Consider the following 16,725-nt stretch of genomic DNA (forward strand, 5'->3'; position numbering starts at 1 on the left):
CATACTTTGATTTCTATTCTTTTAAATTTGCATGGCCTAGATGTCATCTATCTTAGCGATGTTTCATGTGTGCTTGAGAAGAATGTGTATTCTGCTTTTGTTGGTGAAATATTCTATAAATGTTCAGTGAAGTGTTGAAGGTGAAGGTGAAACTGGAATGGGCTCAAGAGAAAATGGAAAGAAGATGAGACCCACCCTACCAAATAAGGTTAATGAAAAGCACTGGGGTTTTTTTTGTTTGTTTTAAGACTGGCACCTTAACTAACATCTGTTGCCAATCTTCAGTTTTGGTTGTTTTTTTCCCCTCCTTCTTCCTCCCAAAGCCCCCCCCCCCCGCCCAGTACATAGTTGTATATTCTAGTTGTAGGTCCTTGTGGTTGTGCTATGTGAGATGCCGCCTCAGCATAGCTTGATAAGCAGTGCCATGTCGATGCCCAGGACCCGAACCAGGGAAACCCTGGGCCACCAAAGTGGAGCGCACAAACTTAACCACTCGGCCCCGGGGGTGGCCCCAAGCATTGTTTTTATTAGCTTTATAATATTGCACCATTTATTCAACCATTTAGGTTGTTTCTAATTTTTCAGTCTTATAATATTATATTTTGCCTTGTATCATAAAAGGTAAAATGCTAAGGCAAAGAGTACTAATTTTTTTAAACATTCTTATCACAGTAGATGGATGCTATCATTCCTCCTTTGCCAAGCCGAACATTTACGCACACACACAACCCTGCTCGTTCAATACACCCAAAACATCTTGTTCTTTCAATTTATAACTCTTAAGATTACTAGTAAGGCTGAATATTCCTATTTCTTTTAACCATTCATGTATCTTTATCTAAAAAGTATCTGTCCCTGTCTTCTTGTTATTGGAACATTCCCTCACGCTGTCCACTTCCTCCCCTATCTCATCTTTCTGGTCTCAGTTTAAATGCCACTTCCCCAAAGTCCTCTCTGGGAAATTCACCTGTAACACTCTCATAGAATCCTTTTCCTTCCTAGCACTTGTCACAGTGTGTAGCTGCATACATGTTTTTGAGATTTACTGAATTTTTCCCCCCAACCCCCTCAACAAAACTCCATGGGTGTGTTGCTCCCCTTTACAACCCAGGGCCTGGTGCCCGCCTTTAGGGGATACGTGCCTTCAACTTGTAGTTGGTGTTGGAATCAGATCTTTGGTCCTTCCCATTTTCTAACTGGAAACCCATTTGTTGTGTTTGCTTTTTTTCATTAACTGGCATCAGGCTCCTTACTGAGCACTTAGCCGTCATCTAACAGCTTCCCTGTGCTCTCGCATTTGGAAGTGGTGGACCCTGGGCATACTGGCCCTGAGTCCCCGGGCAGGGGCAAAGGGCCCTCCTTTGTTGCCCCTCCAGGGTCTGGGGATCAGGGACCGAGAAGTCGACAGGCCCAGACCCCACCCTCTGGGGACAGCAGGTCTGACAACCCTGACTGGGGGTCCTCAGGCTCTTGCGTACACTGCATCCTATGCCATGGAGGGCACCTCCCAGGTGTGGGAAGGTGGCTTAGGTCGTGGGAGCATCACCTACCCACACGCCTTGGGGACTGTGTAGCCCAAAAGTTGAGCAGGAAACAGGATCATTTTGCGCCAGGGACCCCCCACCCTCTCCAGTCACTGCCAGGCAAGTGGCTCAGCCTTTACATTTTCTAGGTGTGCAGATGGCTCCTCTGCCCAGGTGGACCTTGGCAAGACTTCTGGAGGAATAAGAGAATAACACTGTTGGCAGCCAGTTTGGTCCCTAGTTTTAAAGGATACCATAGGCTTGAAATACAGCTGATAAAGGAAAGTTTCTCTGTGGCCTTTAAAGTGGTTTTCTGTTGTTGTTTTTAATTAGGACTCAGGACTGAACTGTATCATAAAATGTCCTTCTTTTAGTATGCTTTGTACCAAAACAAAGCTTAGAACTATATGTTTAAAATAACAAAAAAATTGCAACAGGCAGAAAAAAAGAAACAAAACTATTATTTGTAGATGATATAATTTTAAACCACAAATTATAACAGAATTGAGAAATTATTGAAAATTAAGAACATTCAGTGATGTGGCTAGTTTCACAAATACATAATTAAAAATAACTTTCCTATGTAAGAGCAATAACCAACTAGAAAAATATAATGAAAAAAACTATTTACAATAACAAAATTGTATAGAACTTTCATGAAGAAAATTAGAAAAATTTACTCAGGAATATAATACTGTAATAAATGGAAAGGCATGTTCCTTGATGGGAAACAAAATTTTTAAAGTGAACAATCTTTCCCAAATAGTTTATAGGATTAACCTATTCCAATCAAAATACTCATGTAAAACTTTGGGCAACCTAAAAAGGGCAAAACTGACCAAGAATCCTTAAAATCACACACCACAGGATCGGTCCCATGAAGGCACCGCTGGCCTTGCCTCCAGGCAGACAAGTCAGGAAAGTCTGGCTATCTGGAGGCCAAAGAGAACAAATATCCACCACAATGAAGACACTGGAATCCTGTCTCTTGAGGGGCAATGTGAGCTAGCCACTGGAGACATAATTTCTAAAAATAAAACACTCTGCTTGTGAGGTAGTGACCACCCATTGCCAAAGGTCTGATAACTGCTTAGAGGGGAATGAAGTATGTGGTAAGGTTATTGACCAGCCATGGAGCCAAGCCAACCTCTTTCTCCTCCTCTTCAGGCTCTTTGAGTTTCCTTCCTAGCAGGTGTCTTCTTGGCTCAGTAGAGGGCCAAGATTCTGAAGAGCTTTTCTAGTAGTGGGGCTGGGTGGCCAGGCCTGAGCAATCCAAACTTCTTTCAGCAAGGAAAAGGCATGAGAGAGCTGTTTGAGCCATTATAGCTGAACAAAATACAGTAAGAAGAGTAGACATTTTTAAATTATGTTCTGAAAAGGATTTCTGTAAAATAGTCACTTTTCACCACAAATTGCAAATGTTACTGAAATTGTTAGTTTAGATCACATACAAATGACAGAGTAAGTCTTTGACATTCAATTGCTGTATTTTTCTATATTCCAAAGTAAACAATCCCTTTCAACACTCAAGCTTTAACAGGATGTTCTTAGAGGGTTATATGAATTGCTAATAGAAGCTGTTGGCTTAACCTATCAGTAGTTTGGTTCTTTCAGGGGAACACAGTCCCAGATAAGGACCTTGGCATTATTTCTCTTTTCTCAGGTGTGAATTCCTATTTGGGAGAAAAATGGACATACTTTCAGTACACAAGTCACTCTGTTCACCTTGCAAGTAAGCAGCCTCCAGACTCACATTCAAAGCCTTTCCCCGGAAAGGGATTTGTGACCTATACACTGTTGTGTAAGTTCACAAAAGAAAGCTCCTTAGTCCAAAAAGCCTGGCTGCTAACTGAGGTATAGCCCTTGAGGATGTGTTTCTTCTTTGTGAATCTTCTAAAAATTTGAGGTTTTAGCCAAAATGGGCATTTATCCAAATTTGGCTATAATGAGGTTTTCACATATTTCTATCTTTTCAGACAGCCTGGGAATTCAGAATTCCTTACGAAACATTTCAGGTTGAGGTAGGACCATCAGACCTTTCCCGATCACACTTCTGCTTTCGGGTCTTACAAGCTGAGTGGGTTTTTTCGTGCCGGGTACAGTTTGACAGCCGACCAAATCTTCTCCCACATTTTCTGCAACCATATGGCCTCTCAGCCTCATGACTCTGCAGATGAAGCACAAATTCTTCATTCCCTGGGAAGGTTTTCCCACACTCCGGACACTTAAATATCTTCTCCCTTATATGGATTCCTTCATGGCGACTCCGATGAGAATTCTGACGAAAGTTTTTCCCACATTGAGAACACGAATAAGGTTTCTCTCCTGTATGGATTCGCTCATGTTTATTAAGGTTTGTTTTATGATTGAAGCTTTTCCCACAGTGACTACAGTCATAGGGTTTTTCTCCAGTGTGAGTCCTCTGGTGGGAAATAAGGTAAGAACTTTCATTAAACTGTCTTCCACACAGTGGACAAGTGTACCATCTTCGTGTTCTTCGATTTCGGGTAAGTGCAGCAACATTGATATCCACATATTTTGAGAGTTCTTCTAGTGGAGTATCATTTTCAATGGTAACTAAAAGATTTCTCATTTTCCTTTCCTTTGGAATGGATGTATTTAGTCTTTCTTCTTTATGGCAATCTGGAAGTTGCTCAGAGACCATGGAACAATCCATTTTATCACAATCTGAAAACTGTTCTGTATGATCTTTATTCTCTACAGGTTCCTTCTGAAAATCTTCACTCTCAGGATTACTGTCATTGACTGCTGAAAACAGAGAGCATTTAATAACTTTTGAGGGATATGACACCAGGTGGGAAAAAACAAGTCAGATTTCTCATGAAACAATAACCTTGAAAGTCAGAAATCTGAGGACCAGCAAATAACTGCCATCACCACTCCTCTTCCACTCTTATTAAGGGTGGAATACATGACTGATAAATCTTTCCATACCCCACAATGTAAGCACACAGTCTTTTGACTTTTTTAAAAAATGAAATGAATGGGACTGAAAGACTTCATGTTTGTTTTCTGAATAGGCACAAATTAGTCCCTCACCAAGTTCATACTGACCTTATATTCTGTATAGAGCACTGAGCTAAGCACTAGGGGTTGCAGAACATAAATACTAAAGAGTACCAAGGATACTGGTCATAATCTTTAGGAGGCCAGTAAGTGAACAGTAAGATGAGTTACTTCCAGGTTTTCACTACATTAAATATTATAATAGTATAGCATTAGATAATACTATAATATTCTATATAGTGAAAAACCAGAAACAATTCAAATGACCAAAAACAAGGCATACCATATTCACAAATGGATTACTATTTGGGGATTAAAGTGATTACTACAACTGATAAAATGAAACTATGGTAGAAGTCAATGGTGGTCTTTTTGGGGGAAGAAGAGGAGTAGTGGCTGTGCAGGGGGAACAAGAGGGATTTCTGGGGTGCTAGGAATAGTCAATTTTGGGTGGCAGTTTCAGATGTGTATATTTTGTGAAAAGCTGAGCCCTACACTTATGATTTGTAGACTTTTCTGTATTTATATTATACTACCAAAAAAAGTGAGTGAAATAACAGATTATAACAACTAGGTAACAAAGTGGAAAAAAAGTATGCTGTGAACAGGTGGGGTGACAAGGGACCCCTATACTCTGGACAACTTACTGAAAATAAAGAGTTAAATCAACCACTTAGATATGTGGCTGATCTTGAAGCTGGAATGTGAATCTCTGCTGTATTTAGCAGTTTCACACCAATGGAGTTTTTCTTTTTAATTATCCCTTTCAATTATTCTCTTAGGATAATGAAAATGCTGGGTCAAAGAATATGCCAATTTTTATTATGCCTTTTTTTTTTTTAAGATTGGCACCCGAGCTAACAACTGTTGCCAGTCTTCTTTTTTTTCTGCTTTTTCTTCCCAAATCCCCCCAGTACATAGTTGCATATTTTAGTTGTGGGTACTTCTAATTGTAGCATGTAGGATGCCACCTCAGCATGGCCTGATGAGTGGTGCCACGTCCGTGCCCAGGATCCAAATTGGTGAAACCCTGGGCCACTGAAGCAGAGCACACGAACTTAACCACTCGGCCACAGAGCCAGCCCCCACAGCTCTTGATATGAACTGCCACACTGCTTTCCAAAGAAGATGTACCAATTTCAATACAACCATCAACATGTGGATATCAATTTTAACTAATCTTGCCAGCATTAGATAAAATTTAAAAATATTTAGTAGATACAAAATGGTTTCTCATTGTAGCTTTATTTTGCACTTTATTTCAAACTAGTAATTTTATCTATTGGGTGGGACTTTTATAAATTTAAAGAAATCTTATATATTCCAAATCTTATTCTCTTTGTCAGTCACTACTGACGCAAATATTTTTTTAATTTTTTAATTTTACTTTGTTGGTGAGGAAGATTGGCCCTGAGCTAACATCTGTGCCAATCTTCCTCTATTTAATATGTGGGACACCACCACAGCATGGCTTGATGAACAGTGTGTAGGTCTGCACCCAGGATCTGAACCCATGAACCCAGGGCTGCCAAAGCAGAGTGCGCAAACTTAACCACTACACCACTGGGCCAGCCCCGAGGTAAATATTTTTTAATTGAAGTCTTCCTCTATAACTCTATAACTTGAAACCAGAAAAAAAATACCAGTCTTTCAAAATCTGATAAATTTCTGCTCTGTTTTTTGGCCATTCTTTTATGATTTATTTTTATGGTTAACTCCAATACATTTGGAATTCAGTATCACAGTGTTATTGTTTGAAACATGTCTAATGTTGGTAAAACCAGCCAGAATATCCATTTCTACCTTTTTAAAAATTTTTGAATCTGACTGTATTTACAGTATAAATGAATTTTATATGCATTCGGAAACCAAAAAATTCATGACTTGCTTTATTTGCAATATTCGGTTTATTGTGGTGGTCTGGAACCAAACCGTCAATATTTCTGAGGTATGCCAGTAGTCTCTTTTTATTCTTCCGTTGTTTCTTTAGACAATACATTTCCTTTTTCTCCCCTTTCTTATATAAAAGGTAGTATACTGTGTATATTTCTGCTACTTGCTTCATTTCAATCGCTATATTCCAGTGCACAGAGATTATCATGGTATGATACGTGGACACACCATATTCCACCAGTCCCCTGCCGACACACACAGACTGTTTTCATCCTTGTGTTTTTTACAAAGAATATCACGATGAATAACCTTGTTTGTACATTATTTTGAATGTGTGCCATGGCTATTATCTGTAAGTCAGATTCCCAGAGGTGGGACTGCTGGATCAAAGGGTAAACACATCTGTAACATGGGTAATTACAGATTCCCAGATGGAGGGACTGTACCATGCTGCATGCCCACCAGCAACAGACTGTCTCCTAACTACCTCACCACCAGTGTAAGTTTCTGATTCCCATAATCTGACAGGTTAAAAAAAAAAAGGTAAGTCAGTAGAGGTTTAATCTGCATTTTTCTTTTTTTGGAGGAAGACTAGCCTTGAGCCAACTACTACCAATCCTCCTCTTTTTGCCAAGGCAGACTGGCCCCAAGCCAACATCCATGCCCATTCTCCCCCACTATATAGGTGGGACACCTATCACAGCACGGCTTTTGCCAAGTGGTGCCATGTCCACACCCGGCATCCGAACCAGCAAACCCCAGGCCGCCGAGAAGCAGAACGTGCAAACTCAACCGCTGCGCCACCAGGCTGGTCCCTTAATCTGCATTTCTAATTGTAAGTAGGGCTGGACATCTTTTCATGTGTTTAAGGGTAATTTGTATTCCCAAGTGAATCTGTTGATCTTTCTCTTCCCTATTTCTAGGTGCTCTTTATAAATTAGGAAGATTAGGCTTTTGTCTGATATGAGTTGTAAATATTTCCCCCCATTTATTGCATTTTATTTGCTTATATATTTTTTATTTTGCCATACAGAATTTTTTTATTTTGATGTATTCAATATATCTTTTCTTTCAAAACTTCTAGACTTTTGAGTCTTAATTAGAAAAACCTTCCTATCCCATGGTTATAAAAGAAGGGGACCCAGGGGCCAGCTCCAGGGCTGAGTGATTAAGTTCAAGTGCTCCGCTTTGGTGGCCCAGGGTTTCGCTGGTTTGGATCCTGGCTGCCAACATGGCACCGCTCATCAAGCCATGCTGAGGCGGCATCCCACATGCCACAACTAGAAGGACCCACGACTAAAAAAATATACAACTATGTACCGGGGGGGCTTTGGGGAGAAAAAGGAAAAATAAAAATCTAAAAAAAGGATCCACTCATATTCTCTAATTGTGCTTTTATGTGTTTTTTGTTTTTTTTTTAAAGATTTTATTATTTCCTTTTTCTCCCCAAAGCCCCCTGGTACATAGTTGTATATTCTTCGTTGTGGGTTCTTCTAGTTGTGGTATGTGGGACGCTGCCTCAGCGTGGTCTGATGAGCAGTGCCATGTCTGCGCCCAGGATTCGAACCAACGAAACACTGGGCCGCCTGCAGCGGAGCGTGTGAAGTTAACCACTCGGCCACGGGGCCAGCCCCCTATGTGTTTTTTTTTTAATACTTAAAATCTTTGATCCATCTGGAGTTTTACTTGGTGTGCAAAGTAAGGTATGATTCATCAAATGGCTACTGAGTTGTCCCAACACGTTTTAACAAAAAGTCCCTTTTCAGGGGCCAGCCCCATGGAATAGTAGTTAAGTTCCATGTGCTCCACTTTTGCAGCCTGGGTTCAGATCCCAAGCGTGGACCTACACTACTTGTCAGCCATGCTGTGGCAGCAACCCACATACAAAATACAGGAAGACTAGCACAGATATTAGCAGAGGGCTAATCTTCCTCAAGCAAAGAAAGAGGAAGAATGGGGGCTGGCTTGGTGGCACAGCCGTTAAGTTTGCATCTTCCACTTTGGCAGCTTGGGGTTTGCCAGTTCGGATTCCAGTGTGGACCCACGCACTGCTTGGCAAGCCATGCTGTGGCAGGCGTCCCACATATAAAGTAGAGGAAGATGGGCACTGATGTTAGCTCAGGGCTAATCTTCCTCAGCAAAAAAAAAAAAAAAAGTCCCTTTTTACCTTGCTGATTGGAAATTCTAACTTTATCATAAACTAAATCCTCCTGTGTATTTGAGACTATTTTGGGACTTCTTATTCCATCTCACTGGTCTGTCTGATCACATGCCGATACCACAAGTTTTCCTAAGACAGCTTTAAGCCAATTATTACAGCATCAGCTTTTTTTTTTTTTAAAGACTTTATTTTTTTCCTTTTTCTCCCCAAAGCCCCCCAGTACATAGTTGTATATTCTTCATTGTGGGTCCTTCTAGTTGTGGCATGTGGGACACTGCCTCAGTGTGGTTTGATGAGCAGTGCCATGTCCGCGCCCAGGATTTGAACCAACGAAACACTGGGCCACCTGCAGCAGAGCGTGTGAACTTAACCACTCGGCCATGGGGCCAGCCCCGAAGACAGCTTTAGAGGTTCCTTTCACAGCTGATATACTAGAACCCTTCCCACCCCACTGCTCTTCTCCATTTTCCTAGTTACTCATATTTATTTTTCCATTTGAATATGAGATCAGATTGTCTAGTTCCAGGGGAAATTTTGCATTATATCATATGTAAATAGATGTAATTTTATCTTTCTCTTAAATTCTTATAGAAATAATTTCTTTCTCATTTAACTGCACTGGCTAATACCTGAAACACAATATTAAATATTAGTAGTAACACTGGGCTTCACTGCTGCATTCCTCATTTTAGTGGGAATGCCTCCAAGTGTTTCCTGTTAAAGATGATGCTGGCTGAAAGGATAAGTTAAGGAAATATCCATTAATTACTATTTTGTTAAGTGTTCTTATGAAGGGGTTTGTATTTTGTTAAATATCTATCAATAAATATGAAAATGATTATAGGCGTTTTCTTTTTATTTTAAGATGGATTATATTAATAGACTATTATTCAATCATTTTTGCATTCCTGGAATCTTATTTGGTCATGGCAGTTTTTATCAGGTTATGGTATCTTTGTTACACTAATTTCATTAAAAGAATTTGGTTGAAGTTTTCCTTCTTTTTGTATACTCTGGAAGTTTTCATAGCATTTGAACTGTCTAATTTTTAAAGATTTACAAGAACTTTCTGTGACAGAGACTGGTCCCTTTTCTTGGGTGGGGGGCTAGTTTTTTGACAATTTCAATTTCCTATATGGAAAAATCTATTTATTAGTCCCTCTGTTGTTTCTATTTTTAACTTATTGACTTCTAGTTATGTATTTATTAATACTTTGCTTTCCTTTACCTTGTTGTTTTCCTAACTTTGAGTCAGAGGTTTAATTACTTTCATTTTTCTAAATTAATGAACATGTTTTCAACATGTTTTTTCAGCCACGAATTTTCTTCTGAGTACCACTTTAGGTTAAATCATAAATTCTGATATATAGTGTTTTCTAGAAAAATTATGCAATTTTAATTTGTATTTTCCCTTTGACCCAAGGTTACTTAACAGTTTTAAAATGTCGAGGTGGAACGAACTTTTTTTCTGATTTATTAATTTCTCGCTGTACTGCATTGTGATAGATCCCTTGGTATTATCTCTACTTTTTGGAATCTACGTGTCGTTGTCGCATAGTATGTGGTCAATTTGCATCCATCTTGAGAAGGCACATTCTCTTACCACAGTAGAGGGCAGGCATAACCATAACAACTATCTCACTGAGGATTTGTTTAAGTGTTCTACATTTTCAGTTGTTTTCACGTGGTTCGCTTAGACTGAGACACATTCTGTCCTCCTCTGTCAAGGGCTCTCCTTTTATTTCTGTCCCTACGAGGTTCATTCCTTTATACTTTTCCCTTTGCAAACTGACCAAATGTTACTATTTCAACTATCAGCTCTATGCTTATGACCCCCAAATCTCTATGTCCTTACATGTGACCTCCAATCCCCAAAGGCCAAGTGCTCAGAGGATAATCTCATATTTCCTGCCACGGATCCAATCTCATCTAAAATCAAATCCATCTTCTTCCAAACTCTGCTCCTGCGTCTAAATCCTGCCTTGACCTTGTCATAGCTTTTTAGAGCTATACGTTTCACACTGCTTATCTCTTTAGGTGAATGACTTATCTTACAAAACAAATTGGAAGCTCCTGGAGCTTAGGAATGGAGCATTATGTATCTTTTTAACACACTGAATATCAACTCCAGAACCCAACCCTGCCAGATGAAAAAACAAGTAGCATTTATTAAATGTTGGTGAATGACTCTAGGCTTAAATCATCAGCTTCTGGGTATGGGCAAGGGAAGGGTGAGGATTAGGTCTCAAGGTTCATGGCCAAAGTGGTCCTGGAGTTGGCAACATACCCACCAACCAGTCACCCAAAACAAAGGGCTAGCTTTGCCCAAGACTCAGCGTAAAAAATCTGATCTGCTTATACTTTTCCCTAAAATAAATAAAATATTACATAGAATAATCTATGGGAAATCAACCATGCCCATTATGTACCACAACCCTGACCATACGGTGTAAGACAACTAGAGAGTTCAATAGTCATTATGGACATTTGTCACTCCAGGCAACTCACAAAATCTACTCTTTGCTCCACTTCAGCCTCAGAAGCAAACAGCCCTGATGGCAAGGTAAAAAGTATTAGGCACTCAGCAAAATGATTTTTGAGGGCTCCTGACTCTGGGGTAGCAGCATATTTCTAGAGAAAAGCTGAAGCATCTCTAAGCAGCTTAGAGAGAAGCTGCTGCAAGATAAGTTCATATTAGTACTGAGGGCACTTGTTAACCATTACTGGGAAATGAGTACACATGAAGAAGGCCCCATTCACCAACCATATAGGAAATTCTCTGACAAAATTATGAGAAATGCAGCAAGGAGGCAGTATAGCTCTGGGCCAAGACTGCAAACTCTTCTGTTAGATTCCCTGAGTCTAAATCCAAATCCCTGCTCCACTACCTACTGATGTATGACCGTTAGCAAATTTCTTAACTTTTTTCTCCTTCAGTTACATCACCTATAAAATAGTAATAATTCCTTACCCCACAGTACTATTGTGAGAGTGACATAAGATGATACATGCATGCAAAGTACTTAGACTAGTGCCTAGCACATAATGGCATGCAAGTGCTTAATAAGTACTAGATATTATTTCCATCAACAGTGTATTCCACTGTTGGAATTCACTTAGGCTTGTAGGCTTCATAGCTATTGAACATCAAGGAAACAAAAGACTTAAAGAGTTAGTCATGTGTCCAATGAAAGCGCTAATTTAAAATATACCTACTGGGAGAATAGCACTGAATCCACAAAATGGATTCAGAAACAGTGTGCCTGCATTTTCTGTTTGAATGTTTGATATTACTACATTAGCCACAGGTTTGCTTACCAAGAGAAGTTCCCCCCACTCTACCCTTGCAGCCCTCAAGATACAGGGAAAATGACTACCCCCAGCTGGAGCAGGCTCTGCCAGAGGGGATAAAACAAAAATTAAACGTGTGTGTGTACATATGCTTAGGTGGTGTGAATAATGTCTTGAAAAAGTCTGAGATGAAGCAGAAGAACATAGCATTCAATCTGAACACACGAGGGACTTGATTTTCTTACCGAGTAGCATCATCTCCCCAACACTGTCTCCTTCCTTCTCTGAGTTGGGCTGTTGGACAGGATCCAGGTTCACACATTCTTCTTGGGAGTGAAATACATTCAAATCCTCAAAGACCATCAGCTCCTAAAAGAGCAACAGGTCCCACTCCTCTTAATAACAGAAGCTGCTTGACAGCCCTACTGGTAAGAAAGACTCAGACCCAAGATCAAGGTAGGGATGGCAAAAGGGATCTGTAAGTTCCATGCCGTGGAGCACAGACAAGAAAGCCAGGCTCAGAGAGGAGCTAAAGGAAAAGCAGAGGACAAACATCCAAGGAGGCAGTGATGAACATGCCCACTCTCCTTGCTGACTCCCAATAGTGTGTTTTAATACAAGGTGGCTGAGAGGGAGGGCTGCAAGAGCAGAGAAGGAGGTGCACTCAAACAGTGAACGGGAAAACTGAACCCACCTCAGGCTTATCTTTTAAACACAGAGACACCGTCTCCTGTTTCTGCCGGATTCCTTCTCTGGGCAGAAGCTTCACTAAGGGATGAGGTTGCACTGGGGAAAGAGGAAGCTGCAGTTAATGGAAAAGTCAGTGACTCTACTATGGAGACTCTACCCACACCTTAGACCAGAATGTCTTCATTCCTTCTGCAGGAAACTGATGGCTTTTTCTGCTCCTGTGAGTCCAGTGAGAGATCAAGCCATAAACCACAGGGTCTCAAACCTATATGGGGTCTCCTCATTATTAAAAGAATGATTTCCCTAAGCACCTTTTACTATTCCCATTACTACTAGAGAGAAGGTTAGGAGAAGATAGTCTGAAGATACCCACAGCAAACACAAAATTTCCAAAATTCCACATAAACTGAAGTCAATTCAATAATTCACTTACATTTCCTTATCCTAAAAAGATATATGCCCTGCCCTGCAAATGTTTGTGTAAAACTGACACTACCGAAAAGATGCGCACTGTTTATTCTATGGCTTTACACACACCCAGCAAACCGCACAAGCTCCAGCTTGAGAAAAAACACTCCCTCTCCCCAACTTGTTGACCTATTAGAATCAACTCCTTTTTGCAATTATCTACCATCCTGAACCATTACTAACATGGAAGCCTATCTCAGCCCCCAGTACCATTCCTTTCTCTTCTAGTGAAACAGCACCTGCTTCTTACCTCTGTTCTGAAGGTCTGAGCTCACATCCTTCATAATAACCAAGGTCTCCTTGACTTTCTGACTGGGCTGGACCATGCTTGGCTTGGGCAAGAAGGTAAGGAAGTGCTCCAGAACCAGCTGGTGGATGGTCTTGGGCCCACTAGTAGCATCTCGAAGTAGGTCTTGACCCAGCTTGGAGTCTGGAGGAACTCTCAAAATAAAAGACCGCTTTGGCTTTGGGGGCATAGGAACCACTTTTGCAGCCATCACACCTTGAGATCACACACCACACTTGTTTCAGCAGAGCTTCGAGAGCCACTTCTTACTGAAGGAAATCTGTGGAGATAGCCAAGCTGCAGATGAGAGAAACCATGGGTGATCCACAAGATCAGGCAGGGCATGGCTGCCCTCCCATAGGTGGCTTGGGTAGTGAGACCACATGAGATCTAAATCAGAATGGAAAGATAAGCTGAGGTAGGAAACTCATAACTGAAAACGAAGGTCCCTGAACCAGATACTCTTAGCACGGCCTGAAAGGAAGATCCTGAGAACGAAAGCCAAAGAATGTACAAACCTCAAGGGCCAAACGGAAGGGAGCGCAGGCAGTCGGCAGAAGACAAAGGACCAGCCTCCCAGAAATATGAAGTGCAAACACCACTGGGAAGAGTGTTTTAACTTAGGCGGGTGGAAAGAGAAATGGGCTAGAAGACATGAAATCTGGGGTCCAACACCGAGGGCATCTGCTTAGAAGTCAGCTTGGCCACTGAATCTGGCCGTACTGCGCCCCTTGGACCGCAAGTCTCTCGGATGCCCTTCAAGGAGCAGTTGATGGCTCAAAGAGCAAACTCAAGGCCGCATGAGGTGACCACACAAGGCCTGCTGACTCTGTTCTGCCGTCAATGCGCTGTTGAGAGCGGCAGGGAACATCCCACCAGGCCAGGCCCACTCTGGAGACTCTCCCACCGGCCAAGGGGCACCTTTACCGCGCCCCGGCGGCACTGCCTGGGGCGCATTCCCGGATCCCTATCTGGCCAGGCTCCCCCGGCAACAGACCACGCTCCGCTCCCCAGAGGCCGCCTCAGCCTGGTTCCCGCCCTCGCGGAGCCCCTCACCTCTCGGGGACCCTGTCGCCCCTGGGCGCTCGCTGAGGATGGCCCAGAGACCCGGCTCGGGGAGCGACCAGGAAACTAGGCGCGAGAGGCCAAGCCCTCCCCTCGCCCTTCCGAGCGTCCTCACAGGCTGCGAGCGACTATTGGTGTGCGCCGCCGTCAGTTAGGGAGGACGGCGAGGACGCGGTGCCTTCTGGGAGGCCGAACGCCTTGGCTGCCGTGACGTCACGCCCGGTACCCCGTTTCCGGTGCGGAAGCCTGGTCTCCCCACTCGGAGCGGGCAGTCTGCACTTGAGAAGGCGAGGCTCGAGGCCGGCCGGCGGAGCTCTCAGGGCCGGAGGGAGGCTAGGCTGACGGCAGCCGCTCTCTCTGTGGTTCTACCTGGGAGATGGAAAGAAGGCAGCCTCCAGTCCTCCATGACGGGCTGGCACCACTCCAGGTACGAACTGTCAAACTTCAGGGCCTGCTGGGAAATGTAGTTCGGCTCCAAACAGCCAATGGGAGACCACTAGGCGCGGCGGTTGAGGCGGGGCAGGGCCTAGGCTCGACCGGAAGCGGATTGCCTTTGGGACCGGAAGGTTTACGGAGGCTGCAGCAGTTTCCGCTGCCGCGTCTGGGGTGGGTTACAGGACTGCGGAGGTTGCCAGTGGGTGGTTCTAGACCTCTGCCTGGTCGTGGGTCCTGTTAGAGCCGTCCCTTACGACAGTGGCGGCCCGTAGGTTAGAGCCGGCGACCCTCCCCTCCTCTGCTTGCCAGCTTCTATGCTGCGGTCTGGACCGGCCATCTTCTTTTATAAGAAACCCTGGTCGTCCTCCGACCATCTCCGTTTCCGTCCTCAGTTTCAGCCTCTCACCGACGCCTAACAGCGTCTTTTTTCTCTGTATTGTTCCCATACTCGGTTCATTCTCCAGTGAGGCACTGATCAGGATTGGGACTGCCCAAGGGCAGGGATTACATTATTCCTCTATGAAACGCCAGTCTCTGGCAGGATGACGAAAGTAAAAATAGAAATGAATGCCTTTTCTTAATGCTAACTGTAGGTGACTCACTTACCCGTGGCTTAAAATGTTATAAAGAGACGAGTGTCGAAACTGTGTGGCACCAAAGATTTTTAAAAAATAAAGAATACCTGCCTTTCCAGACATTAAAATTACTAAAAACAAAACAAAACTCCTCTAATGCAGTATGGTTTGAACTTGGGGTAAATAAATAGAACAGTGAAAAGAACAGTAAGTGCCAAAATGGATCTGAATATATGTGGACGGATCTGCGTGAAAGGGTAGCATTTCAACTTAGTATGAAATAGATGGTTCTAGCAAAAATTATCTGTTCTTCTGGGGAAAAAGACTCCCGTCCTTATACTACACACAAAAAGTGGAATTTAATAACCAGTAAAAGAACACTTAAGAGAACGTTACATTTGATGTTGAGGCAAAACAGAAAACTGAGATGCCTTGAAATAAAATATAAACCTGAGTGACTTTATTTTTTTTTAATTTTTAAGAACAATATTAATAAAGTCAAAAACTAGTAGACTGGAAAATAGTTGTAAAAGATAAGCCAGATAAAGAATTAGACATTCCCAACACACAAAGAGTTCCTGCGAAGTGACGAAGACTAAGGCAAAGACTATAAAGTCATTCCACAGAGGAGAAAAACTAAATGGTCATTGACATTTGAAAAGATGCTTAGCCGCTTTGGAAACAGTTTGACAGTCTCTCAAAATGTTATAGACTAACCCTATGATCCAGCAATTCCATTCTTAGGTATAAATCCACGAGAAATGGAAACATATGTCCACAGGAAAACTTGCATATGAATAGCACCATTATTCATAATGGCTGAAAAGTAGAAACAACCCAGATGTCTATCAACTGATGATGGATAAACAAGATGTGGTCTATATAATGGATTATTACTCATCAATAAAAAAGGAATGAAGTACTGATACATGCTGCAACATGGATGGACCTTAAAAACATTATGTTAAGCTAAAGAAGCCAGTCACAAAAGACCATCATGGTGTATGATTCTACTTACACGAAATGTCCGGCATAGGCAATTCCATAGAGACAAAAAGTAGGTTAGTGGTTGCCAGGGGCTGGAGGAGGGGAGAAGGGCAAGTGACTGCTAAGGGATGCAAGGCTTGTTTTGGGGATGATGAAAATGTTGTGGAATTAGTGGTGATGTTTGTACACACTGTGAATATACCAAAACCCACTTAATTGTACACCTTAAAAGGATGAATTTTATGATATGTGAATTATATCTCAATTTTTAAAAAACCACCAGACAGGTAAAATTTCATCTTACAGATACAAATGTTTAGTATC

General features: G+C 42.1%; 1 protein-coding gene across 1 annotated transcript; it reads right to left on the reverse strand.

The window, feature by feature from the left end:
• Positions 1 to 6,926: 6,926 nt before the first annotated feature.
• Positions 6,927 to 14,513, reverse strand: ZNF200 (zinc finger protein 200). Its single transcript, XM_046666350.1, has 6 exons — positions 14,396 to 14,513; positions 13,304 to 13,636; positions 12,590 to 12,681; positions 12,141 to 12,264; positions 8,906 to 8,950; positions 6,927 to 6,964 (listed from the first exon to the last, which is right to left on the reverse strand). Exons 2-6 carry the CDS (start codon positions 13,548 to 13,550, stop codon positions 6,927 to 6,929), a joined length of 546 nt encoding a protein of 181 aa, XP_046522306.1. The 5' UTR covers positions 13,551 to 13,636; positions 14,396 to 14,513.
• Positions 14,514 to 16,725: the final 2,212 nt, after the last annotated feature.

Source organism: Equus quagga, chromosome 7 (genome assembly GCF_021613505.1).
Source record: "Equus quagga isolate Etosha38 chromosome 7, UCLA_HA_Equagga_1.0, whole genome shotgun sequence".
Classification (NCBI taxonomy): domain Eukaryota; kingdom Metazoa; phylum Chordata; class Mammalia; order Perissodactyla; family Equidae; genus Equus; species Equus quagga.